Source organism: Cervus elaphus, chromosome 12, assembly GCF_910594005.1.
Source record: "Cervus elaphus chromosome 12, mCerEla1.1, whole genome shotgun sequence".
In the NCBI taxonomy this organism is placed as follows: Eukaryota; Metazoa; Chordata; class Mammalia; order Artiodactyla; family Cervidae; genus Cervus; species Cervus elaphus.
Genome location: NC_057826.1, coordinates 57,593,931 through 57,621,892, shown reverse-complemented (window position 1 = coordinate 57,621,892; position 27,962 = coordinate 57,593,931). Strand labels below are relative to the sequence as shown.

General features: G+C 37.3%; 1 protein-coding gene across 1 annotated transcript; it reads right to left on the bottom strand.

The window, feature by feature from the left end:
* Positions 1 to 13: 13 nt before the first annotated feature.
* SAV1 (salvador family WW domain containing protein 1) lies at positions 14 to 27,962 on the bottom strand. Its single transcript, XM_043919002.1, has 5 exons — positions 27,236 to 27,962; positions 24,558 to 25,001; positions 12,793 to 13,063; positions 9,872 to 10,015; positions 14 to 1,422 (listed from the first exon to the last, which is right to left on the bottom strand). The coding sequence occupies exons 1-5, from the start codon at positions 27,327 to 27,329 to the stop codon at positions 1,221 to 1,223; spliced, it is 1,155 nt and encodes a 384-aa protein (XP_043774937.1). The 5' UTR covers positions 27,330 to 27,962; the 3' UTR covers positions 14 to 1,220.

The following is a 27,962-nucleotide window of genomic DNA, read 5'->3' as shown; positions in this document are numbered from 1 at the left end:
CAAATGCAACACATTTAGTTTCCACAAAAATATATTTAATAAGCTTGTTATATAAAATCAAACAACTAACATTTTCAACATTTTATCAATAACTCATATTCACCGATATCTAACGAGGAGTACTTTATATTTTGAAAGATTACCTAAACTAAAAAATTATTTACATATTTACAACACATGTAAATACAACTGAACAGCTATTTCAGCAAGTGCTGAAATTCACAGAATTGTAGAGATTTATAGGCTAGCTGTGCCATAAATTTGCCTGCAGTCAAATGTACTGTGCTAGTTATGAACAGTGTCTTAATAACTACTAAATCAAAAGGAAAATAAGTTGGGAGGAAAATGCCAGGTTTTAAACTTCTGTGACAAACTTGGAAGATAAAAAATATGTAAAGTCAATTTAATGACCAAGATTTCTTAATGAATCCCTGATTGTCATTTTTGGCAGCTCAACCCAGTCGTTTAGGATGGCAACGTGCCGTGCTGTTGGGAAGTGACCTCAGTCTCATCAGAACCATGTTGCTAAATGCCATAAGAGCCCTGGCCCAAAGGAAGGAAGTAACGTTAGCAACCCTTGAGTACTGTACACAACATTCCCACACAGGCTGGAGCCTTTTACCTAAATTTATTCCTGAAATGTTACAGGCCCTTCACCCTTTCAACACCAAAAAAATACTTTTCCAACATGTTTTAAAACAGTTCTTTACATTTGGGGGCAGGGAGGAGGAATAACCCTATATATTATATATAAAAATGTATCACAATAAAGGTTCCAAGTCATTTTGTTTTGAACTACACGTGGTAATATTTAAACCAATTCCAGACAATATTCCACACTACAGCAGTAAATGCTTTTTAAATACTGCATACGTTATCTCTTTCTCTGTTTTTTAAAGAAAGGTACTACTATTGTGACAGTTTACCAATGATCATTTCCTATTTAATATCTGGTTAAATGACATTTGTCTCCATCAAGAATATGCAAAGCAGTTTTCAGATATACAGCATTTAAAGTGTCACTGTTGGCCCTTAAAATGATAAACTCATTTTTTTCTCAATAAAATAATATTTTTAATAACAAAATACATGTAAAATTAGAATTTTATAATTTCCAAAAAGTAAGCTGCCTTTATTAACCAAAGTATTTGCAGTTTTTTAATCTGTGAAAATATTTTAAAGCCCTTATAAAACTTAAATTTTGTTTTTAAAAAATTAACTTAAAAATTCTTGCCATGTTGCTGGGCATACCACTGCTGTCTCTGCTTACGATTTTCCAACTCCGTGAGAAGAGCCTGTCTGTAGGCTTCATACATTTTAACAATCTGTTCCAGTTCTTTCATGAAAAGCAACTTTAGCATTCCCTGGTATGTGTCCAGGTCAGCCAGCTGAAAGAGTTCCCACTTCAGAATGTGGTCATATCTGTTTTAAAACACAATCAGACATATGTTCACACCATACACATAAATATATATTTACATTAGTAAACTGGTCTATTTTATAAGTATCAATTTATTATAGTTAATAAACCATAAACTTCAATTTAAAATAACCAAGTTATTATCTGCTAGTTAAATACACTACTTTTTAGGAAGAGGAAAAATCTGCTATTATTACTTCATTTCAATTTCAATTTAAAAATACCTATTTTGTTCATCTTATATATCAGTTATTCTAATATTAACACTAGGTAATAGTGAACACCGATTTCAAATCACTGTGGTTCTGTAATTTTGAAGAACACATTTCATGCTGTTCATAAGTTCATCCAAAGTTAACTGTCAGGAAGGTAAGAATACTTTAGACCACACTGTCCCTCAAAGAACAATACAAAAAAACAGGCAAGATCATTTGTGTCATTAGTGTTGATAAAGCTTTTTGAGGTATACTGTTCACTATAGCAAACAAGGAACTAAGCAGGTAAACAAATGAAAAGGAACCATCATTTGTGGGCTGCATAATCCTGAGGCTGAGTATACACTATTACAAACAACAACAACAGAAAAAAACAGAAAAACTCAAGCCAAAAGGAAAGAACAGCTCTTTTCGAATGAGAATAAACAGATGTAGAAGACTGCACGATATGGGAATGGACTCATTTAAGTTTACATTTATATACATTTTAGAAGGCTTTTAGTCCCTTTTCAATGGTAAGTACATCACATACTGAGACGAAGTATACAACAATCTACTAAAGTGGTAATTTACACTTTGCATTGAAAGGGACCTGAAGACAGCATTCTAATCCAATCATTTTATTTTATGGATGAAACCTAAAGAGGTGTGTGTGTATATATATATATTGCAAAATTGTTCAGTGACTAAAAGATCAGAAAGGTAGAAAACTATAGGGACCAAGATGTAGGAGAGTAATAGTTCTGAATGATTAATACCTATTAAGACTAGAAAAAAAACTTGAACTAGAGCAAGGCATATACCTATATATTATGTTTCTCAAATCATACTGCAAAACAGACATAATAGGAAGAACTTGAACTGTAAATTCTAGTAAATTTATTCTTAATAATTTATAATATTTCCTACCCAATGATTCCTTGGTAACTAATTTATCATCTTATTCCAAGGGGATCATGTAGTATTTTTTTTAAAAAGGGAAACAGCGAACAAATGTAGAGCAGCCACTATGAGCCTCATACTGTGCTTGGCATGCTGACATACATTTCTGTACAACTTGGGTATGTGTACCAGAATACCAGAAGCACAAAATCACAAGGTAAATATAGTTTGGACCCCAAATTTATTAATTTAATTACTTAATGAGTACTGCAAATTTACTAACAGATAAACTTAGCAGAAAGCTTTATATTCTCTTTAGAGGGAAACTCCAACTATTTGCCAAATTGGGAGACATACTACAAAAAATACTGAGTCTCCATGAAGCAACAGTTGTAAGGTGTTTCCTAGAACCTCTGCCTTTCAGGTAGCTTAAGATTTTACATATTTGTTTGAAACAAATTCATAATTCCTAACAACAACAAAAACCCTTAATCTCCTGAAGTCCGAATTTCATAGCTAAGGGGCATTTCAGCAATGTCTACTGATTCAAGATGCTAAAATTTATGCCAGGTGAACTATAAGCATGTTAAAGCTCATTTATCATCTGGATACTTTATAGCAAGAAAAAGAAGGGAGAAGAATAAATATAGTAATATTAGAAAATATCAAACTTGTTTTTAAGACATGTTTGGGCTTCCCTGGTGGCTCGGAGGTAAAGGACCCACCTGCCAATGGAGGTGATGTGGGTTTGATCCCTGGGTTGGGAAGATCCCCTGGAGAAGGAAACGGCAACCCACTTAAGTACTCTTGTCTAGGAAATCCAATGGACAGAAGAGCCTGGCAGGCTATAGTCTATGGAGTCGTAAAAGAGTCAGACCCAATTTTGCAACTAAACAACATCATTCTGTATACACATTCAAGTTTTAAAAAAGAAAAAAGCTTCAGATAACTTTCTGACTTCCCAATCACAGCATTTGGCATCAAGAATTGGATTTTGTGTAGAAGCAAGAAAATCAGAGTATTTAGTGAAAATACTCTGGGGAAGAGGAAAAAGCACTCTAAGGAAAACTATAAATGATAAGAGTATGCAATCTGTTAATTTCCATTCCAAATCCTTGCCCCTGCTATTTCTGTATAGTGACTTCCCTTCTGCCTATGCCCACTATTTAATTTTTTAAAGAAAACAAAACAAACAAACAAAATGTATGTAATTCCCATTCTTCTTAATAAGCCAAATAACCTGCTTCAGTTTAACTTTTGGCCACTATATACAGGTAAATCATTCAGAAAGTAGGATGTAAACTACTCCAGTATCCTTTTTTTTGCTATATTTTACCTACATCAGTATTCTATTCAAACGGTGCTATAAATAACCTATATACACAAACAGCAGTTGCTGTAATGCTACCAAAAAACCTTGTTCACACTCCAGTGGATGCTGCCTTCGGAGCCCAGAAAGTACTGCTATTCCCAGCCCCAGGTATCATATGTAGCCCAAGTTTCCTGTGCCTGCCTTATGTAACAGTATGCCCACTCTGCCTTTCCTCCTATACCCAGAAGTAAGTCAACAGTTATACTGCAGGATCATAGACACAGGAATAAAATAGAGTCTGTGCCACAAACTATTGGGGACTGGGGTGGGAGGGGGGGCAGATGGGCGGGGGCGTGTGAGGAATAATGGAAAGTAAACATGTTCCTGATGTTCTTTTTCTTGTTAAAGATTAAATCTTTTAGTATTCTCCTATAGTTCAACTTGCTGACAATTACATGATACATTACAGACTTCTATGACCAAACTTAGAAACTTAACTTTACTAAAACCAATAAATAATTAGAATATTATCTGTTTTAAGCCGGTTCTAGAAGTATATACAAACATTAATTGATAAGTTACTGCTAGAGATAGAATTAAAGCACTTTAGAAAGCTATATGATGTCCATTGTTTGGTAAACAAGAAGAAACAAGCTAATTTTAAAACCTCTTGGATGAGATAAGTAATAGATTCTCCATTATCTAATTCATAGATAACAACTCACCTTTTGTTGACAGACAATATTAACCACTTCTAATCCTCTTCAGAGACAAAAATTTAGTATCAACTAAAAGGTTTCTAGACCTCTTGTTTTAAGCAGTAAAGGAGTACTTTCTCCTTTACTGCTTAAACAGGACTTAAAAATAAACTCTTCTCACTGGCCCATTCTGATCTATTTGGAAAAAAACTGAAGTGGTAAATTTCCTACAGTTTTATAGCTAGTTCAAAGAACCAGAGTTGAAAGAAACTATAACCTTTGGAAGTCTTTTTTTTTTTCTTCTTTTTTTCATAAGAACCAAAGCATTCCATTTAAGTACTATCTTCTTCCCCTCAAAAGGAAAGCTTTTTAGTTATTTCTAACAATTGCTATACAGTAGAAATAACAATATAGAAAGAGTAACCCCACTCTTATCAACTCCCAGAAACAACAAAGGTCAACAGGCACATCTTCTTCCAAACTTATGGAAACAGAAATGTATGTACACGTTACATATGACTTAGAATCGGCATATTAACAAAGGCTTTACACAGCAGTGTATCAAGTGCTATCAAGACTGAAAGAAGGGAAAAAGGGAAGACAAGTCTGCTCTCTCTCCTCATCCCATTCCTATACTATATAGATTATAAGATAAAGAGGCTTCTGGAGGTGAGCTCAGACACCAAACCTTGCTTAACTTCTATGGATAAATGTCTACAGAATTTCAAATCAATTAAAAACCAGACTTCTGACAAACACTGTTTATACTTTGTAGAGTAATATCTATAATTAGAACCTATTTAAAAATTACACTTAACAAGGCTTAAATTTGACTTACGGAGGAAAAAACTGATCCTTTTAGACCACAACCTTCAAATATCATCTTACCTCTCTGCATAAGGCCACAGATCAACAGCCATGAATTTACAGACTGAGAAGATGGAAATGGATGTAAGGGAATGTTTATGTTGACCAAGAATAAATAATTCATAGTAAATGACCACCCCAACCAGTAACACTGAAGAAGCTGAAGGTAAACAGTTCTATGAAGACCTACAAGACCTTCTAGAAATAACACCCAAAAAAGATGTCCTTTTCATTATAGGGGACTGGAATGCAAAAGTAGGAAGTCAACAAACTCCTGGAGTAACAGGCAAATTTGGCCTTGGAGTACAGAATGAAGCAGCACAAAGGCTAATAAGAGTTCTGCCAAGAGAACGCACTGGTCATAGCAAACATCCTCTTCCAACAACACAGAAGACTCTACACATGGACATCACCAGATGGTCGACACCAAAATCAGATTGATTATATTCTTTGCACCCAAAGATGGAGAAGCTCTATACAGTCAGCAAAAACAAGACTCGGAGCTGACTGTGGCTCAGATCATGAATTCCTTTTTGCCAAATTCAGACGTAAATTGAAGAAAGTAGGGAAAACCACTAGACCATTCAGGTATGACCTAAATCAAATCCCTTGTGATTATACAGTGGAAGTGAGCAATAGATTTAAGGGACTAGATCTGACAGACAGAGTGCCTGATGAACTATGGATGGAGATTCGTGACATTGTACAGGTCACAGGAATCAAGACCATCCCCAAAAAAAAGAAATGCAAAAAAGCAAAATGTTTGTCTCCAGAGGAGACCTTACAAATAGCTGTGAAAAGAAGAGAAGTGAAAAGCAAAGGGGGAAAAGGAAAGATAAACCCATTTGAATGCAGAGTTCCAAAGAATAGCAAGGAGAAATAAGAAAGCCTTCCTTAGTGATCAATACAAAGAAATAGAGGAAAACAATAGAATGGGAAAGACTAGAGATCTCTTCAAGAAAATTAGAGATACCAAGGGAATATTTTATGCAAAGATGGGCTCAATAAAAGACAGAAATGGTAGGGACCTAACAGAAGCAGAAGATATTAAGAAGAGGTGGCAAGAATATACACAAGAACTGTACAAAAAAGATCTTCACGACCCAGATAGTCACGATGGTGTGATCACTCACCTAGAGCCAGACATCCTGGAATGTGAAGTCAGGTGGGCATTAGGAAGCATCACTATGAACAAAGCTAGTGGAGGTGATGGAATTCCAGTTGAGCTATTTCAAATCCTGAAAGATGATACTGTCAAAGTGCTGCACTCAATATGCCAGCAAATTTGGGAAACTCGGCAGTGGCCACAGGACTGGAAAAGGTCAGTTTTCATTCCAATCCCAAAGAAAGGAAATGCCAAAGAATGCTCAAACTACCGCACAATTGCACTCATCTCACACACTAGTAAAGTAATACTCAAAATTCTCCAAGCCAGGCTTCAGCAATACATGAACCGTGAACTTCCAGATGTTCAAGCTGGTTTTAGAAACAGTAGAGGAATCAGAGATCAAATTGCCAGCATCCACGGGATCATCGAAAAAGCAAGAGAGTTCCAGAAAAACATCTATTTCTGCTTTATTGACTATGCCAAAGCCTTTGACTGTGTGGATCATAATAAACTGTGGAAAATTCTTAAAGAGATGGGAATACCAGATCACCTGACCTGCCTCCTGAGAAATCTGTATGCAGGTCAGGAAGCAACAGTTAGAACTGGACATGGAACAACAGACTGGTTCCAAATAGGAAAAGGAGTACGTTAAGGCTGTAAATTGTCACCCTACTTATTTAACTTATATGCAGAGTACATCATGAGAAATGCTGGGCTGGAAGAAGCACAAGCTGGAATCAAGATTGCCAGAAGAAATATCAATAACCTCAGATATGCAGATGACACCACCCTTATGCAGAAAGAGAAGAACTAAAGAGCCTCTTGATGAAAGTGAAAGAGGAGAGTGAAAAAGTTGGCTTAAAGCACAACATTCAGAAAACGAAGATCATGGCATCCAGTCCCATCACTTCATGGCAAATAGATAGGGAAACAGTGGAAACAGTGGCAGACTTTATTTTTCTGGGCTCCAAAATCACTGCAGATGGTGACTGCAGCCATGAGATTAAAAGACGCTTACTCCTTGGAAGGAAAGTTATGACCAACCTAGACAGCATATTAAAAAGCAGAGACATTACTTTGCCAACAAAGGTCCATCTTGTCAAGGCTATGGTTTTTCCAGTGGTCATGTACGGATGTGAGATTTGGACTATAAATAAAGCTGAGTGCCGAAGAATTGATGCTTTTGAACTGTGGTGTTGGAGAAGAAAAGAGTCCCTTGGATTGCAAGGAGATCCAACCAGTCCATCCTAAAGATCAGTCCTGGGTGTTCATTGGAAGGACTGATGTTGAAGCTGAAACTCCAATCCTGTGGCCACCTGATGCGAAGAGCTGACTCATTGGAAAAGACCCTGATGCTGGGAAAGATTGAGGCCAGGAGGAGAAGGGGACGACAGATGATGAGATGGTTGGATGGCATCACCGACTCGATGTATATGGGTTTGGGTGGACTCCGGGAGTTGGTGATGGACAGGGAGGCCTGGTGTGCTGCGGTTCATGGGGTCGCAGAGAGTCAGCCACGACTGAGCGACTGAACTGAACTGAATTCCAAATTCATTGTATAATCATTCTAATTATCCTAAATTTTCTTTTTTTTTTTTTTTTCTAATTATCCTAAATTTTCTAAACTCCTCTTTGGCCTATTTTATGCTGATAGTTGGGTTTCTGAAATGCAAAAGAGTAAGGCTACAAAATATTACCTTATATAATTGTCAACAGCTCTACACATTCAATTATTATGTGTAAAATACCTAGCAAAGTACCAGAAATTGAATAGATACTTAGTAAATGATAATAATTATTAAATAAGAAAATAATAATGACAAAAGTTAAGAGTATGAACTTTGGAATTAGAGATAAAGGTTTGAAATCTACCACTCAATATGTGTTTGATCTTAGCAAAGACTAAGTTATTTTCAGCTATAAAATAGGTTTTGGGAAGATTATATGAGAGAACATATCTGAAAGTTTAGCACAGTATGGTTCAGGAAACATTGTATTATCAGTAACTATTTATAATACTTTCAAACATCCCCTTTTCTGAAATCACAGCACTTTGTATATATCAGTCACTGATCTTTATCACACTGGATTACTGATCTGAGTGCTTCTGTTTTCCAGGGGAGCTCTCTGAGGCAAACATTTCATTTATTCATGATTATACTGAACAGTGCCTCGTGTGCTCAGTCACTTCCAAGTCTTTGGGACTTCATGGACCACTGCCCATTAGGCTTCTCTGTCCATGGAAATTTTCCCAGCAAGAATACTGGAATGGGTTGCCATACCCTCCTCCAGGGGTCTTCCTGACCCAGGGATTAAACCCACATATCTTGCATTTCCTGCATCAGCAAGCAGATTCTTTACCACTGCACCACCTGGGAAGCCCTGATCATTGCCTACTACCCAACAAATATCCTCAATGAGCCTAGCAAACTCATAGCCATCTTTAAAAACTAGCCCCATATATTTTCCTTTTGGGGGCATCTTTCCTTGCTCACTCATAATAATGAGAAACTATTACTAAGGCTTACTCAAGTCAGCTGCTGTACCATTTTGCGTAACCACTTAAGCTTCACCACATCAAGTAAGGGAGATAAAATTACTATCCCCTATGTTTCAGTAGAGCAAAAACACTTAGAACTAAGTTCAGTAACTTGCCCAGGGTCACTCAGTTAGTAGATAATGGAGACAGAAATCACACTTTCCTTCCAGATAGTTTCCTTCCTGACTGATCTTAACCACTATCCTATACCTTTAGTGCAAAAGTAACAGTCATCATTTACTAAGAGTTCTTTTAATGTGCAAGACACTAAAATATGTGTGACACATATTTTAGATGCATTATTTTATTGAATACTTAATAACCTTAAGAGTAGATACTATTACTATCTCCAATTAACAGAGGACAAAACTAAGTTAAGCACCCTGCCCGGAGTAACAAAGCTAAGGTATCAGTGAACACAAATCATCTCATCCCAGAACCTGAGTCACCACACATAATATTTCCTCAACACCCTGTGTCCTGCTTGGTTTCACCTGTGTACCTAGGACTTACCCAGGTCCTTCCTTTTATCACTTATTTGCAAGCTATCCTCATATCCCGTATGAGAATGTAAGCTTTTCACTGCATCTCTATGTAACAGCTCAGGTCTGCACATTAACAGAAAGTGAAGATGCAATAAATGTTTGTAAAACTTCTATTTCTAATCAATGACTTTTAAACTTTATAAGCTGTGATATCCCTTTTTTGAATAAAAGCCCAATATCATTAAGAGAAAAAAACACTGTGTGCTGTGTGGTTTAAGCAGCCCAGAGACTCCCTTCAGCCTTCCACTCATGCCTCAACAAAATATGTGCTGTAAATTCACTTACTTCACAGGGGCTCGAGCATAAACCTGAAGCCAGTCAGGAATTTCTGCAGTATGATACGGATTTGCAGGTACCAGAAGGGACTGATTTCTCTCGGCTTGCTGTGGCTGGTATGTAACAGGAGGAGGTTGATCATACCGAGGCACACTAAGAAGACAGAACAAACGTTCATCAGGATGACGGCCTCAACAGAAGAGGAAGTGTGAGAATACTGACTGTAAAGTGCCCCTTGCCCACACTTCTACCACCTTTTTTTTAAAAAACTATACTATAGGAGAAGTAAAATTCACCTTCTCTTGGAAACTTATAGGTCATTAGTGATATATAGAGAACTAAGCTAAGCTTTACATATTTTTAAGAGGTTTCTTCTGGCTGATATTTATTCCTTTCAAGGGCAACTTCAAAGGAGGCTATAAAAAAATTCAGAACAAAGTTATAACCTTTATAAGGAGGCTTAAAACTAGAATCATAAATTTTAGTAATAACTAAGTAATTAGCTATAAATTTATATTGGAAAAGGTGATAATTTTTCTCAAAATAAGAATGGATATTTTCTTTCTCCTTTAGGTTGAAAAGGGGGTATGGAATAGATGTTAAAGTAGTAATGAGTACTGTGCTTGAACTAGCCACCTAACTATACCACTTCCTTTCCACTTTTACAACCTTACAAGAGCATAAGGGAGTTAGAGCTGATTAGAGCCTGTTTTAAATCAGAGACTTTAAAATAAAAAAGACCACATTTTCAATTATTTCTAACAGCCTATAAGTGCTGGGGGAAGGAGGGAGAACAGCAAGGTGGGGTGAAAGCTGTTCATGGGAAAATGCTAAGGAAAGCTTGAAGGTTCAAGGAACCACTTGAAGCTTAAAGACTGAATTCTGAGAGACCAAACTGGCCTATTCCAGACTTGGAGACAAAACTGGAAGAGCCTACCTCCAAAAAATCGTTTATGTGTATATCAGAAAAGGTCATTCCAGTACTAAACTAGGACTAAAGTGTGTGTTGGATTACACTGTAGTTAACAATTTAAAGATCAATGTGCAAATGGTACTGAATTTTATTTTCAACTCTTTCATAAATAGGTGCAAAGTGAAATATTCCTTGATAGCACAGTTGGACGGGAAAGAACAGAAGTGGGAAAGAACTGAGGCTTTGAAGTCAAACTGGCCACTTACAAGTTGTATGAATGTAGATGAATACTGCTTCTCTTCTCTAAACTTTAGCCTCCTGATTTGTAAAACTGGAATAAATTCATACCAGAGATGACTGTTCTAAGGATTAAATGGCCTAGTATAATGAAGAGTTATGTATAAGGATTAGCATAATACAGACAATCAAATAGCTACTAATACTACCTATCTCAGATTAAAGGTGTTTACTCTCTCCTTTTTAAAGTCTACAGAGCTGCTGAGAAAGGCAAACTATAAAACTGCTTTGTAAACTATTAAATTCTACAATGTAAGATTAATGATGACAAACAGAAAACTAAGCTCACTATACACGCAAACCTTTCTATGGACCAGAAAGTCTGCCATTCGGTGACAGCAAATTGTAACCACATTTTGCTGTCTTTTTTTTTTTTTTTTGCAGGGGAGGGGAGGGCATTTCTATCATTTTCTATCATTTATTCATTCAATGTCTACCTGTGTGAATTTCTGTGTTTGGTGCTGGGGACACAGCAGTAAATAAGTGGGACTCATCCCTGCCCTTGGGTAAGAATTGTGATCAGGTTGGAGGGACAACTGACAAATCAGCCCCATGTCACAGGCCTGAAAATGGAAGCCAAGGAGAGTCGCAGCAGCGTGCCTGAGATGGTGGTGAAAGCAGGCAGAGGGGCCAGAGCCCAGCGAATGCAGAGTAGTTAATCTGGCTCTTCTGAAGGGACAACAACTTCACTTGTTCAATAAACACTGAGTGCGTGCCACTAAATGGAATCACTGGAAAAAAACTGCTTTTCAAAGTTGAATTAATAAATCCAAACATGTAAAATAATTAAAACAACACAATAATGATAAAGCTTAGTTTTCTGGGTGATAATATTAAAATGTATTTTCAAAATAATTTAAATGGTTCTAAAAAATGCAAAAGTATGCTCTAACCAAACATCTGTGCTATGCTAGATGATATTAAGCAACAGCTATCAACATGCTGATGATATTCTACCCATTTTTAATTTTACAGCTCAGTTCTTAAGAGCTCAATGTCGTTAACTGCAAACATTTGCAATTTCACACTAAACATTTTATGTACTTTGAAATCCAGTGTGTATTTTACATGTATAACGCATCTCAACTTGGATTAATCATATTTCAAGTGCTCAACAGCCATATATGACAACTGGCTACAGAATTCAAAGGCTAGAAGTCTGGCTATCAATGAAATCTACTGATAGGCCAGCATCAGTCAGAATAACCCAAAGGATCACTGGCTATATTTATCAAACAGATCTGAGATGTTCTGTACAGTTTCAATTTTTGCTTTCTTACCTGGCAACAGTTAAGAAACAGAACATAAAATATCCGTAAACTGAATAAACAACAAGACATCATTATAATTCAAAAGTATATTCTACACATTCAAAGGTAGGTCTGTATTTTTAAAGAAATTTAAATGTAAAAAGATGAGAATTTTATTTATTTCAATCTCTGGGTATCTTTAATAAAAACATTCTGGCATATTAAAGCAGAACCTGATCATAAGAATATTGATCCTGTTTTTGAGGTTTATTTTTAAAGTTTTTTAATTATTAAAGTCATTCATTACTAAATATAAGTCCAGAAGTTGTGAAAGATAAAGTTTTCAAATCAAACATCAGGATACCTTTCTCACTGATGAAAATGTAAGTTCAAAATCTAACATTAAAAAAAAAAAAAATCTAACATTAGACAATCTCCAAACAAAAGGGTTAAAACAGTCAATACTCTACCTTGGAGCACAAGGATGCCTATACTGAGCCTTTTTATTCGTGTGATCTACATAATAGGTTCCAAATTCTGAAGACTCAACGCGTTCCCATCCGGGAGGAAGTCCTTCTCGCTCAAGAGGATGGCTCCAATGAGTTGTATTTGTGTTGTGATCTATGTAATATTTCCTCCCTCTCATTGTCCAGTCCACAGACCAGCCAGGAGGAAGGGGTAAATCTTCAGAACCATGGTTAGCTAAATTTCCTAATGATGTAGCAGCAACTCTCCCAATACCTGAGAGGAAAAACAGAAGAAACAGAACAATTATTATAGCTAAAAGATATATACCATATGAAAAACTCAAAACTATCCAAATTATACTCTCCCATTAAAAAATCATGATTTTTACTGTTACAAATAAAAAATTTTCTTAAAACTAGACAATATTACTGTTATTTAATTACAAAAGGAGAAAAAAAACCTAGAATCTATGAAATTAGGCTCTTTTGGTTGATGCTTCCATCACCAGATCATACAAAATAAAACTAATTAAGCATGTATACTGCTAAAGGAAAGTGAGGAAAAGAAAAATTCATCTCATTCAAGAGTTAAGATTTGACATTTCATCTAAAATAGCAAAAATGAACTTGTAAAACTATTCCTAGTTTGTAATTTCTTGAAAATAGTATGGCTAAAAAAATCTGGCTGTACCATAAAACTACTAAGGAACTCTACCAAGTATAAGGTAAACATACAAAATCAATGAAATATTTTTATATTAATAATTGAAAACAAATTATACCACTTATAACAGCTCCAAAAATTTAAATATTTACATATCAATCTAACAAAAAATTGCAGGCTCTGTATGCTGACAACTACAAAACAGTGATGAAAGAAATGAAATGGATGTGGTCAAGATGGTGGAGTAGGAAGACCCTGAACTCATTTCCCATGGGCACACCAAAAATACAACTATTAATATTTACAGAGCAACTACTGATGAGAACAACCAGAATCTAGCAGAAAAGATCTTCTACAACTAAAAATATAAAGAAGGAACCACAACAAGACGGGAAGGAAAGGTGGAAATGCAATATAGTCAAGACCCTTACCCCCAGGTGGGCAACCCACAAACAGGAGAATTGTAACTGTAGAGATTCTCCCCAAGGGGCAAGGGATCTGAATCCCACATTAGGCTTCCTCACCAGGAAGACAAGTCCCCAGAACTTCTGGCTTTGTAGGCCAGCAGTGCTCTCTTTCAGGTGAACCAGTGGGCTCTAGGAAATAAAGACTCCACTCTTAAATGGTGCACACAAAATCTCACACACTCTGGGACCCAGGACAAAAGCAATAATTTGAAAGGAGCCTGGGTCAGACCCACAAGCTAATTTTGGGGAGTCTCCCAGAGAGGTAGGAGGAAACTGGGGACACACACACTTGTGGCAGATGTTTCAGGAGTTTGTTCTATCTCAAGGCCACTGGTGCTGGCAAGTGTCATTTTGGAATCTTCCTTTTAACTTATTAGCAAAAGGGCCTGGGCCGTGCGCACCAGTCTATGGGCACTAGTACTGGGACACCTCAGGCCAGGTCAAGCAACTAGCCCAGCTGGGACACAGCCCCACTCACCAGCAGGCCAGCTGCCTTAAGACCTCTTGTGCCCTGAGTCTCGCCACGACATGTCTCTGTCCAGCAGAGGGCTTAGGACCCAGGCCCACACACCAGTATACAAGCACTAGTCCTGGAATCCCCAGCAGTGGCAGCATCGGAACCTGGCTCCACCCACCAGGGGGCTGGCACTAGCCTCAGGACCAGCCTCACCCACCATCACTTTCAGATATAACACTATAAACCTCCCAGGAGATAAAATAGGCAATACATTCTTCAACATAAGTTGTAGCAGTCTTTTCTTAGCTCAGTCTCCTAAAGCCAAAAAAAAAAAAATAAAAGCAAAAATAAATGGGACCTGATCAAACTTGAAAGCTTTTGCACAGCAAAGGAAACCATGAACACAATGAAAATAACCCCATAGAACAGAAAATATTTGCAAATGCTGCAATCAACAAGGAGTTAATATCCAAAACATACGAACAATGGATACAACTCAGTATTAAAACAAACAACCCAACCAAAAAATGGACAGAAGACCTAAACAGACATTTCTCCATAAGACAGTCAGATGGCCAACAGGCACATGAAAAGATGCTCAATATCGCTATTTGTTAGAGAAATGAAAATCAAAACTACAATGAGGTATCAATTCACACTGGCCAGGATCATCATTTCAAAGTCCCTAAACAGTAAGTGCTGGAAAGGATGTGGAGAAAAGGGAACTCTCTTACACTGCTGGGACTGTAAACTGATGCAGCCACTAAGGAAAACAGTACGGAGGTTCCTTAAAAAAATAAAAATATAATTGCCATATAATCCAGTAATCCCATTCCTGGGCATATACCTGGAAAAGAGGAAAACTCTAACTGGAAAAGTACAAGCACCACAATGTTCACAGCAGCACTATTTATAATTCTCAACATGGAAGCAACCCAAGTGTCCATCAATAGACAACTGGCTTAAAAAGATACGGTGTGTGTGTGTATACATACATATGTGTACATGCATAAGGCGTGTATAAATGTATAAAACACACACAATGGAAAGTTATTTAACACTAAAAAAGGATGAAATATTTCCATTTACAGCAACACATGGATGGACCTACAGAATATCATGTTTAGCGAAGTCAGTCAGAAAGAGAAAGACAAATACTATATGATGTCATTTATTTGTGGAATCTAAAAATAATACAAATGAATCTACACACAAAACCGAAACAGACCCACAAACATAGAAAACAAACTTATGTTTACCAAAAAGGGAGAAGAGGGAAAAACTAGGAGTATGGGATTAACAGACACAAATTATTATACATAAAATAGATGAGCAAGAAGGATTTACTATAGCACAGCCAATTATGGCTCAGTGGTAAAGAATCCGCCTGCCAGTGCAGGAGACATGGGTTCAGTTCCTGGGTTGGGAAGATCCCCTGGAGAAGGAAACAGCAATTCACTCCAGAATTCTTGCCTGGGAAATCCCACCGACAGAGAAGCCTGAAGGGCTACAGTCTAAGGGTCGCAAGAGTCAGACATGCCTTAGTGACTAAACAGGGAGTCACACCAGTGTCTCGTAATGACCTAGAAGGGAGCACAACTGCAGAAAACAAGTTACTATGCCATACTCCTGAAAGCAACACAATACTGTAAATCAACTGTATTCAAAAAAAAAAAAATGAGAGAGAGAGGTAAAATCCCTAGATCTAATATATATACACCAAGACTGCCAAAAGCAGATGGGCTAGAAGAACAGTAAAGAAAGAAGTGGAAATAAGAACAGAATACTGTGAAAAACTACACAGCCCAACACACTACCCTGGTAACTTTTCCTTTTCCCTACTTAATCCCCTACCTCTCTAGCAACTACAGCAGCCAATTTCAAATAACTGGCAGAGAAAAACCCAAATTATTCAATAACATATAATAAGGACAGCACAACATCAATCTCTGTAAGAAAAATTGAAGAGGCAAAAAGGCGCAAAACTGATTAAAAAGAACATTCAAAAAAATGTTGAACCAAAGCAGAGAAAAAAATGAAATTAAATATTCTGCCACTGCCATAAGCTGAAAAAAGAATGAAGCAATCAACTCCCTGAAGGAAGATCAAAAAGAAGAAAAACAAGAGCCCAAAAAAACAGATGTTAAAAAAAAACAGAGATAACAGATGTGCTTAGGGAAAGAATGATGAAGACAAAAACTGGAAGAATAAAATATGCAGTGTTCGTTACAGTAAGAAAGCTGGCAACTCTTAACCAAGTGCTTAAGGTTAACATCATCAATAATGTCATAAGGAGATCATGTATCTCCTTTATATGATATGATGAAGACACTTCACCTCTGGTATTCTTTTTATAAACCAATACGCCCAGTCTAATCATGAGAAAAACATCAGACAAAATGCAAATCGAGGGACAGTCTACAAAACATCTAACAAGTATTTCTCAAAACTGTCCAGGTCATTAAGTACAAGAAAAGACTAAGCAGTTGTTCTAGACCAGAGAACATTAAGAAGATATGACAACTAAATGTAATGGGGTACTCTGCATTGGATCCTGTAACAGAAAATGAACATTCATGAAAAAACTGGTGAAATTCAAATAAAACGTGTTGCTTTATTTCTTAAAAATTCTTGAGTTCAAAAATTTTTGAGTTCATGAAGATACTAAAAAGAAAAACTTATTGGTTGCCTCCAGAGGTAGTTAGGCAATTATTATGAAAAACAGTAAGCAAAGGGAAAGGTCTAGCATGTGTCCTGTCTTATACAAATTGCCAAAATACTAACAAAGGAAACCAAATAATTAAGCAAAGTTCTTCACTATAGAACTCTTCCTTACAGAAATCCAACTAATAAAGAAATGACAACATTAGAATATCACTACTTGCAACATCTAATGAAATATTGGATCTAGCCAATAATCAATACTGGCTTCCAAATCACTACGTGAAAAGCTGACAGAATATCATGATGGATGAATTGGGATGGCATCTGATCCCATGATCAATTTTCACATCACGAAAAGAGAAATCAGTCATTATGTGTCTCTGGATCTGATGCAACAGAATACATAACATCGCCTATGAAGTACTCTGGCAGAAAGGAAAATGCAAGAAAGAAAACAAAATCACTCTTGCTGAGTACCCTTTGGGAAGAAAGTCATATATTTCTAAAACATATGGTGACTATAAGACAAAACAAAGCTAACAAGCCTTCTGGTGAAGCTGACTTTGGCTTCTGCTATTTGCAATTGGACATTTAGTAAGTGTAGCTTAAGCAACTTCAGTACTTAAAGAGAAAACATTTAAACAGAAAAGAAATAAGCCAACGTATTAAAGACATGCACATAGGAAATATCTACAATCATGCTGTTTAAGCATGCAATAGCTTTACACTTTCGCAAATTTCCATCACTGAAGATGCTGCAGTACTAGTCACAACCAAGGATAGCAATTTTCAGAAAGAATTATAGACTCATTAGAAAAGACCCTGATGCTGGGAAAGACTGAGGGCAGGAGGAAAAAGGGGCAACAGAGGATGAGATGGTTGGATGGCATCATCAACACAATGGACATGAGTTTGAGCAAACTCCAAGAGATAGTGAAGGACAGGGAGGCCTGGTATGCTGCAGTTTATGGGGTCATAAAGAGTGGGACACAGGGGGCGGGGTTAAAAAAAAAAAAAAAAGAGTGGGACACAACTTAGCGGCTTAACAACAACACAGTCAATTCAATGTATTCAAACTGAGTTATTGATAAGAACCATAACATTATGACCCAAAAGAGGTCCCCCTGGAACTATATACTATGTATATATAATGCATTATTATATATACATAGAGAAATAACTATATAAATAGATTTCTAAATGATGCATTAAAAACAAAAAGCTATTATAGTAATTAAAAACCATACAGGCTTAGAGAGTACTAAAGTCTGTGACAGTTTCATTCAGTCAATCCTAATTTCTATATACTGAACTTACCTAAATCTAGAAACACATGCACTGTTAACATGTAAACAATAGTAGGTACCAAAAACCAGATTTTAAACTATGATAAACTTGAAATTCGTATTTAGAAGAAACACAAAGACCTCCCTATAAAACTTCCTGTGTCCAGGAACTAAACCTTGACAGGTTGATAAGGGAGCCACGAAGTCCATAAAGTCCCAAATAGGCTCATCAGCTTTGCCAATACCATGTGAAACCATGATTCCTAACCTTTTAGGAGCTATCTATAAACAGTTTTAGTTTCATGACAATCCCCCACTCCTACTTTCTGAAGCTGCCATATGCACTAAAATTTTTTCAAACTATTATTTGCATAATCCTATAAAACCTATTGGGAGATGAGTGCACAGTACAAAAGGACTGGACATCACCTATCTAAAACATAAAACATTATCAGTAATATCTGTAGCTCTGTGCCTGTGCTCGGTTGCATCCAAGTCTCTGTGACCCCATGGGCTGTAGCCTGCCAGGCTCCTCTGTCCATGGGATTTTTCAGGCAAGAATACTGGAGTGGGTTGCCATTTCTTACTCCAGGGGATCTGACCCAGGGACTGAACCCGTGTCTCCTGCATCTCATGCACTGGCAGGCAGATTCTTAACCACTGAGCCACCTGGAAATCCGTAATAAGTCTGCTTAGTCACTCAGTCGTGTCCAGACTTTGTAATCCTTTGGATTGTAGCCCACCAGGCTCCTGTGTTCATGGGATTTTTCAGGCAAGAATACTGGAGTGGGTTGCCATTTCCTTCTCCAGGGGATCTTCGGGAAGATACCCTGGATCTTAGTAATAAGTCTAGCAGACACTAAAAAAAAAAGCTATCTCAAGCTCTAACACACCAGACCTCCACACTTAAGTTCAGCTAGAAAGCTGAAACTTCGATAATCAAATATGCCAAATATGGAAAAAGCATAGAAGAGCACATAACATTCTTACCAAAAACATGAACTACCAATTATAAATGTCTACTCTGTTCCTGGTCTTTTCCATATGTACTATTTCAAACTCAATCAGCTCTCTGAGACAGAGGTATGATTATCAATTTACAGATGAGGAAACAAAGGTTCAAGTAAGTTACATTACCAAAGGCCATACAGATGGTGTAAGGTCAAATGACAAATCTATTACCTACCACATAACCATACCACAAAAGATCAACCATAATTCTTCAAAGAAAAATATGACTGTCGCTAGTAAAAGAAAATGCAATCTGTAATTCTGAACTTGTTTCTGAGCTATAAGAAAAAAAAAATAGTTCTCCATAATTTCAATTAGTCTGAGAAAAAAGTGAATTCATAATCTTTAAAATAACTTTCATTTGCAGGAATTAATTGCACAAGCACCTTCCACTTATATAAAATAAACTAAAACATTAATACGCTAAATACATAATTTCCCAAAGACACCGATAAAATATTACTTCGTCTCTCCACAAAGCTTTCACTAGATATCCCTCCAAAGAACTTAATGTCTCACAACTGGGCAGATATCTACAAGATCTGCCCTTACGGACAAGCTCAAAAACTCTAGCTTCCTAATGCTAAAGTAATTACAAAAAATAAAACGGAATCTGGAATCCTAATGAAGGATACGAGCTCCAAGATAATACTAAACATTACAACCCATGTTATAATCAAGATGTTGATAAAAAATTATACGGATTAAACAAAGCCAAGTGCCTTTTTCCTCCTCTCCAAATAACTACAAGTAAAACTGTGCCCCTAAGGATTATTACCACATCCTCAAAAGAAGATTAGGGTTAACTAATAATTATGCATTTCCTGGAGTAAACACAACTCCAGTATTTTGTTTGGTAAAGCCTGGCCCTTTTTAATTGGATGTTTATAACTTGATTTCTTTAGCTGTCTTTAAAAATAATATTTAAAATTTTGATACTTAAAATTGCATAGAACTAAATTATTTAGGCACAAAACAAAGGAATTCAATTTGCCTTTAGTATTCCAGCTAAAGACTTCCTGTTAACAGCAGAATTTCTTTCTTTGGCACATACGGTAACTGCCTGACTGGTATGTAGGCCAAAATGTTAAAGGTCAAATTTCACAGCTAAATGTGGAACATCCTAGGCCCTAAAACCGTTTAAGATATTATACAACTTGTTTTTTTGTACTTCTGCTAACTACAATAAGATGAAATTAACCCTTGAGACAAAGTGTTTCCTAAAAGTTTAATAACTAATTGGCAGGTATTACTACTCTCAGAACTTCCATGGTGGCTCAGATGGTCAAGTCACAAAACTATTTTCTTCCATACCTTTTTTATGCTTATTACATTAGTAACAGCAACCAAAATTTAAAACCTGTGAAAATAAATCTGTCTAGAACACATCCTTACTCTCCCACAAACTTACTTTCTCCTTTCCATTCATTCAAATTTCTTGAACTCTCTCCAGCATATGAAAATACAGTAAGTTTCAAGTCTTTTCAAGATGAATTCAAGAAATTTCCAGCTGCTGTCTCATATTCAGACTTTTTCCCTCTGGAAAAGACAGCTATTAGGGCTTTTCTATTGGGTTAATAATTGGTTATTAATCCTCCCCTGCCACTTAAGAGACTCCTGCAAAGTAGTATCATTTTTATCTCTAAAAGGTATAATATTAATCTTATTGCCCTGGTATAAATTAATGTTAAGTGAAATTTCTTAAGCATGTACCACTGCTGCAATTAATACAAATCTTTTTTTAAATAACATTCTTTAATTTGAAAAAATATCCAATTAACTTTTATTTCTAAAATATGATTGGAAAAAGTTGTTTTAAAGTCTGTCATTAAAATTATAAGAACTGTATCAGATTGCATAAGTAGGATCCTAAGACAGGATCAGTAGAAATTAGTTTTTACAGTACTTACTCAATACTTTTCAAATCAGAATTTTAAAATATTTTACACTGGTATCAGATTTTAACTTGGTATTATTAATTTCTTCATACTTTAGGCATAAAAGTGTCATGAGCTATCAGTGATGTCTGCAACATAAATATATATGGGAAAGGTAAATGTGAAGAACAATAATCTTTATTAATGACAAACTGATTGCTATAAGCTATTATTTCCAGTACAGACTTGAAATCTGTGGATCCATTCACTTATTCAACCATTTAGTTTTACAGCACCTCTTATACAGCCAGGTGCTTTGCTAATCCTATCTGACTTTTTTTTCCCCTCATCCCTCAATAACCATCAGTGGCAAAGGCCATCCAATGCAGATGTGTCCCACTTCTCCCCTTTCCAAATGATCCCAGACTAGGTCAGATCCTCACCAACATTTAAAATACTGGGACTTCCCTGAAGGTCTTAGTGGCTAAGACTCCCAAGGCAGAGGACCAGGGTTCAATCCTTGATCAGGGACCTAGATCTCACATGCCACAACTTAAAGAGTTCTCATGGTGCAACTGACATCCAGTGCAAATAATTAAAATATTAACTGTAAGACATGTACCAAATGGAAAATTAAGGGGCACCAAAACACCACATAAATAGTGCTTAACATTAAGAAACTCATTCAAGTAAAAAAGCAGGTATAAGAAACTGTATTGGGTATAATCACAACACTGTTTAAAAAACAAAAAGAATGTCATGCAAAAAGATGAACAAAATAACTAAATACAAAGAACTTCTGGTATAATGAGTGCTTTACCTTTACTTTTCTGCATTTTGCAAATTTCCTATAACAAGCAGGTATTACTCTAAAAAATTTATAAAAATGAACTTTATTTTTAAAACTCACTACTGGGCTCCTCCTGCGCCCGCTGCTGGCTCTGGGGGCGCAGAGTGGGGCCAAAAAAAAAAAAAAAACTCACTACTGGATAACAAACTATTTCTAAGATTAAAAACTACACGACATTCAGTTCAGTTCAGCCGCTCAGTCATGTCTGAGTCTTTGCAACCCCATGGACTACAGCATGCCAGGCCTCCCTGTCCATCAACAATTCCCGGAGCTTACTCAAACTTATGTCCATTGAGTCAGTGATGCCAACCATCTCATCTCATGTTGTCCCCTTCTCCTCCCGCCTTCAATCTTTCCCAACATCAGGGTCTTTTCAAATGAGTCAGCTCTTTGCATCAGGTGGTCAAAGTATTGGAGTTTCAGCTTCAGCATCAGTCCTTCCAATGAACACCCAGGACTGATCTCCTTTAGGATGGACTGGTTGGATCTCCTTGCAGTCCAAGGCACTCTCAAGCATCTTCTCCAACACCACAGTTCAAAAGCATCAATTCTTCGGCACTCAGCTTTCTTTACAGTCCAACTCTCATATCCAAACATACTACTGGAAAAACCATAGCTTTAACCAGACAGACCTTTGTCGGCAAAGTAATGTCTCTGCTTTTTAATATATTGTCTAGGTTGGTCATAGTTTTCCCTTCAAGGAGCGTCTTTTAATTTCATGGCTACAGTCACCATCTGCAGTGATTTTGGAGTCCCCCAAAATAGTCACAGTTTCCATTGTTTCCCCATCTATTTGCCACGAAATGATGGGACTGGATGCCATGACTTTAAGTTTTCTGAATGTGGATATTAGAAATAGCCAAAATAAGCACTAAAGTATGCAACTGTCAATCCTTTAATCTAGAAGCACTTTTTACAAAACAGGTACTCACCTATTTTCACTGCAGTATTTCTATGTCTAGAAAACCTCTCCTCTTCAGTATCCCAATGAGACTTGAATGTCAGCTTTCACTAAATAAGGTGCTCCTGCCACCTATTCCAGACTATTCTTCAATTTTCAAAACTTAAGTGATTTATTTTCTCCTGAACTTGTAATTAAATCTCATCTTTCCTTCAAATGCATCTTAAGTTTGCACTTCGTCTCTAACACCACTGGTACCTGAGGTCCTCTTTCCTCTAGCAATCTATTCCGAATACAACTAGTAAACTAATATTTCAACACTGCTTTCATAAAATTAAAATCTCGTCCTTTTGAAATCTGCAACGGCTTCTGCTTGACCTGAGTTTAAATTGTATAGCCTGCTGTTGCATCATTAATCTCTTTTCCACCTTATTCAAACTTATTCCAACTTATTTCTTCAAACTAGACAGAACTACACAGTTCCCTGGATTTACATATCTGCTGTTTTCACTGATTTTTCACCTACCATGTCCTTTCTATGTCTCTTGTCAATCTGAAGTCCAAGCTCAAAGAAAACAGTTCAGATCCCACCTCTTCCACGAACCATTCTCTATGCATTCTAGCCTATGCTGATCTCTCTTCTGACTCCCCTTAAACAAAGTGCAACAACTAACTCGTCTGTGATCATTTGGCATATATGAGTTTTGTTCTCCCAATTAAGGTATCAGAACACAGATACCAAAAGGGAAAATACTAGACATATTAATACTAAATGAATGAAGTGTAAATGTATCAGATATGTTTTACTTTTATCCTGCCGAAGTGTAAAGCCTACAACTTAGTAGGAAAAAAATCAGATGAAAAAGTTTGATTTTTCAGCTTGCTTCAGTTTACCTAGTGTAATCTAGTACTTTAGGAATAAAGTAGAACTGTGCATTTTACCTCTCTTCTGCTCCCTGTACTATGTCCCAAAGTCAGCAAACACAGAAAGCAGAATTTAAAAAATTATATGGAAAATATTTTTCCCCATTGCAAAAAGAACAAACGGACACAACACACAATCAACCATTTGACAATAAGCCTTTTTAAACCAGGGAAATAATTATTTAACTACAAAAACAGGTCTATTAAAAACAAAACAGAGCAAGTTCTAGCTAAGCTATGATGCAGTTGCCCATGGTATCACCTACCATGCCCACTTCTTCCTATTTGCCTTTGCTTTCCCAGGTTTAAGTCCAGTTTCTCTGAAGTTGTAACCATCCCATTCTACCAAATCTAAACCTAGAGTCAATCCAACTATAGACATTAAAATCTCTAAGTTTTCAAAGTTCATACTGCCTAGATAGCCTTCAGATATGTACCAAGATTTTATAAAATAAGTTAAATAGATGAGTTAATGGACATAAAATTCTTTCCCTCAGTGCAGGTGAATAATTATTTGCAAGCTGGCTTAGCAAGACTAGCAAAACAGAGTAGTAGTTCTCTAGGAGTATCTGTTGGCTTTTCAAGAAAATCCAGAAAACATCATCTTAATGAAGTGTTAATAAATCTAAATATACAAACTAATGTCATATTTATAATTTTAAGTTACCTGAAGCATGCCTCCCCTGATTCTGTGGCATTCTTTGGAAGAGATCATGGTTGTATTCATAATACCTATAGTCTTCATGTGCACGATCTCCAAGTGGGCGCCTCCTCTGACCATCAAAATAATTATCTGAATAATAATATCGGGAACCAGAGTCTCCATTTTCGGGAGCAAAGTTAACTTCTGTTAAAAATGACTGAGAAGAGCCATACTCCCTAGGGACATCTGCTAGACTCCTGGCAAGGTAAGAAGGTGCAGATAATCTGTTGCTTTCTCTTCTCATCATTTCATGAGGTGTTCTTTGAATTGGAGTTCTAAGGAAACTATGGTTTCTTGAAACTACTCCATCTCCAGAAGCTGAAAATGCATTAGCACTTGAATCTGGAAGACAGATATCAGTTCGTCTTGGAATTGTTGGACCGTGCCGGATAAAAGAAGGCATAAGATCTATAATAAAACAAAAGAATAAAATGACTAGTAAGTAATATGCTTTTCCAAAGTTGTTTATTTACATCTTACCCCAAAATGAAAAATTTCAATGGACTTAAAACTTTAGCAAAGTATCTGGGTATTTTAAATTGAGGCTGATTGCCATATTCCTACTCAAATGAATTTATAATTTGTATGAATGTGTTGTAAGTATGCTCTACCAGAATCAAACATATTCTGCATACTACCAAACATAATATGATGAAACATCACTAAGTTTAACTACAAAATACATATTAATGAAATACTCATGAATAAATGTATAAAAATAGTAAACAACCTAACAAATGGATACAGTTACCAGCATAATTTAACATAAGTTTGTTTTGCCGATTTTACTTCATTTCCAAAATTCCCCAAACTCTTCTTTAAGTAAAACACAATTTAAAAAATGAAACAGAACATAATGCTGTTCTCAAACATGTAAAGGTGAATTCCTTTTAAAAAAAATAAAAAATTATTAACCTGGCATTCTACTCTTGGAATTATGTAGCAGTAGTACAATACTCAAAAGACAGAAAAACTAAAAATTAAGCTATGAAAATTTAAAAAAAAATTTTTAATCTTATTTCAAAAAGACACACAAATGTTGAATCAGTTCAAAAACAAATTAAAAAAAAAACGCCAAGTCTAAAATCATGGCTCCTTTAAGAACAATTGTAATTCAAAACAGAAGAAAATGGCAATGGCTTTAAGGATACAGTACTTCTGAATATAAAACTTATATAAATACCTTAAGCATTCCTAGTTAGAAAGCACACACCTTTAAAACAAGAAGAAAGCTGGATCTGGAGACCATTTATTAGTTCACTAAGTAGACAGTATCAGAGGGCACGCATATTAATATGCAACAGAAGCCAAGCAGACAAAAATTAGTATCTGAATAAACAAGGTTCAACATTTGATGAAATTAAAACAAAATACTATATATCAAAAGTTATTTGCTAAAAGGTGTGGCAAACATATTTCATGATTTTAAGGAATGTTGAATAAAACTGTTTATCTGAAGCTAACTGCAAGTTAACCTAAACTTGGCCAAAATCCTAAGAGACTACATAAATGAAAAATAAACTATTAAAAAAAGTTTTTAAAAATCAAGTTTCAGGTTACTGATGTACCCATCCGATCTGTTCTGTAAGAAAGCACTGCAAATACAAGGATAAATCTGGAAGGTTGATGATGTGGTTATAATGGAAAAACATGCTCTCCACCCCTTTTTGTGCGATCTTGGGCAAATATTACTAGGAACCTCTATGAAAAGCTTTCCCAATTACAATATGAGGTAATGCCTAAGTCACAAAGTCACCAGCTTCCAAGAAGGAAACTTACACAAAGGGCCCAGCACTCAGTATGAACACCAAAAAAATTGCTCCTTACCTCACAAATGTTCTGAACACACAAGCAAGAATTAAAAATTCAAAAGATTCAGTCGGAAAATTAGAGTCAAATACTTAAATTGAAAATAAGTGAAGTGCCAGCTAAATGCACTCCATTAAAAAATGTTTACAAACACACACACACAACTTTTTTCGTAATTTCCCCAAAAGTATGATGGAAATTATTTTGAGTCTTTGGCGGATTTCTAGGAGGTTTTATCTGAAGAAATTCTCATGAACACAGCCAAACACATATAATTTTTGGCTCTTCAACCCTGAGATCTACAATTGACGAGGCTTTTTAGGCAGCAGCTACAACAGCGACGGTCAGCTTTCACCTCCGGACGTCATCATCCAACAGCTGGACTAAGAATTCTACTCAAGCGTTCGCACAACTTCGAGCAGGGCGAGTGACACTCGCAATGTTTGCAAACACAATGCAAATCTCGACGTAACAAGAGGAAAACATGTGCCCCAGTGTAATCCCTTTAATTCCTACAGAACCAGGGGATGAGCAATTTGTTTCCTAAATAACATCTTTCTTCCAGTTCTCAAAACCAACAACATAGCTTCAAGAAGGGAAGTCTGTGGATTTTGAGGGGCGGGGCGGGGGGAGACGGAGATGGACTAACTTAAGTTTTTTACTCTTTATCAGCTTTCAAACAACGAACATCACTCCAGGCATTTAAAAAAAAAAATTCACAGAGGCCAAAAGGAAAGAGAAGCCGCGGGGAGCGGCGTCGGACACCCAGCCCGGGTCCCCCGCAGCTCGTGGCCGCCCAGGCCAGGTGTGGGCGCACCCCGCCCGACACTCACTCCGCAGCAGAGGCGACGTCTCCTTCTTCACGTACTTCCCCTGCACCTCGGCCGGCTTGGACACTTCGTTTTTGGTTTTCTTTCGGGACAGCATCCTTGACCACAAGGCCCCAGGCCACGCCAAGCAGCCGCCCTAAGGCTCCGCGCCGGGCGCCGGGCGTCCCCGCCACCACCTTCGCCGGCGCCGCCGCCTCCTTCCCTCCCGTGCCGCCGCCGCCGCCGCCGCCGCCTCTCCGCAGCCCGGGGTTGCCCACAAGGACTGCCGCATGTTCGGGGCGCTAAGCGCGCCGGTCACCGCTCAAGCGCTTGTCAGTTCCTTCCCGGAAGTCTGCCGGCTCCGCGTCGCTGCCCGAGGACTCCGAGAGAAGAGCCAGGAACGCCCGGCCAGGGCCATGGTCCGCTGCTGGCCACCTAGTAACCGCTACTGCGGCCGCCGCTGTCGCCGCCTACGTCCCGTAAACTTTCCCTGCGGCCGCTGGGAATTCTGGGAAACTCGACGCAGCGCTAGCGCCGCCGCCCCTCCCCCACCCGCTCCTGGGCGCGGCTCGGGCTAGAAGACGCGAGGCCGCCCTATCGGCTAACGGGTCGCCCCGGCGTCTTCGGGAGGAGCAGCGGCAGCCTTCACTCCAGTTCTACGAGGAGCAGGTCTGGTGGGCACTTTAGACGAAACGTACCAGACTGAGCCCAGGAGGCCGTGGCGCGCTCCTGCAGAGGAGCGTCCTCAACC

Excerpts from the sequence above, each read along its gene's own strand:
- SAV1 (XM_043919002.1), bottom strand. The coding sequence starts at position 27,329 with ATGCTGTCCCGAAAGAAAACCAAAAACGAAGTGTCCAAGCCGGCCGAG. Across the intron at positions 25,002-27,235 it reads GACGTCGCCTCTGCTGCGGA|ATCTTATGCCTTCTTTTATC; the intron begins GTGAGTGTCGGG and ends GTTTTATTATAG. Across the intron at positions 10,016-12,792 it reads AGGCATCCTTGTGCTCCAAG|TGTGCCTCGGTATGATCAAC; the intron begins GTAGAGTATTGA and ends CTGTCTTCTTAG.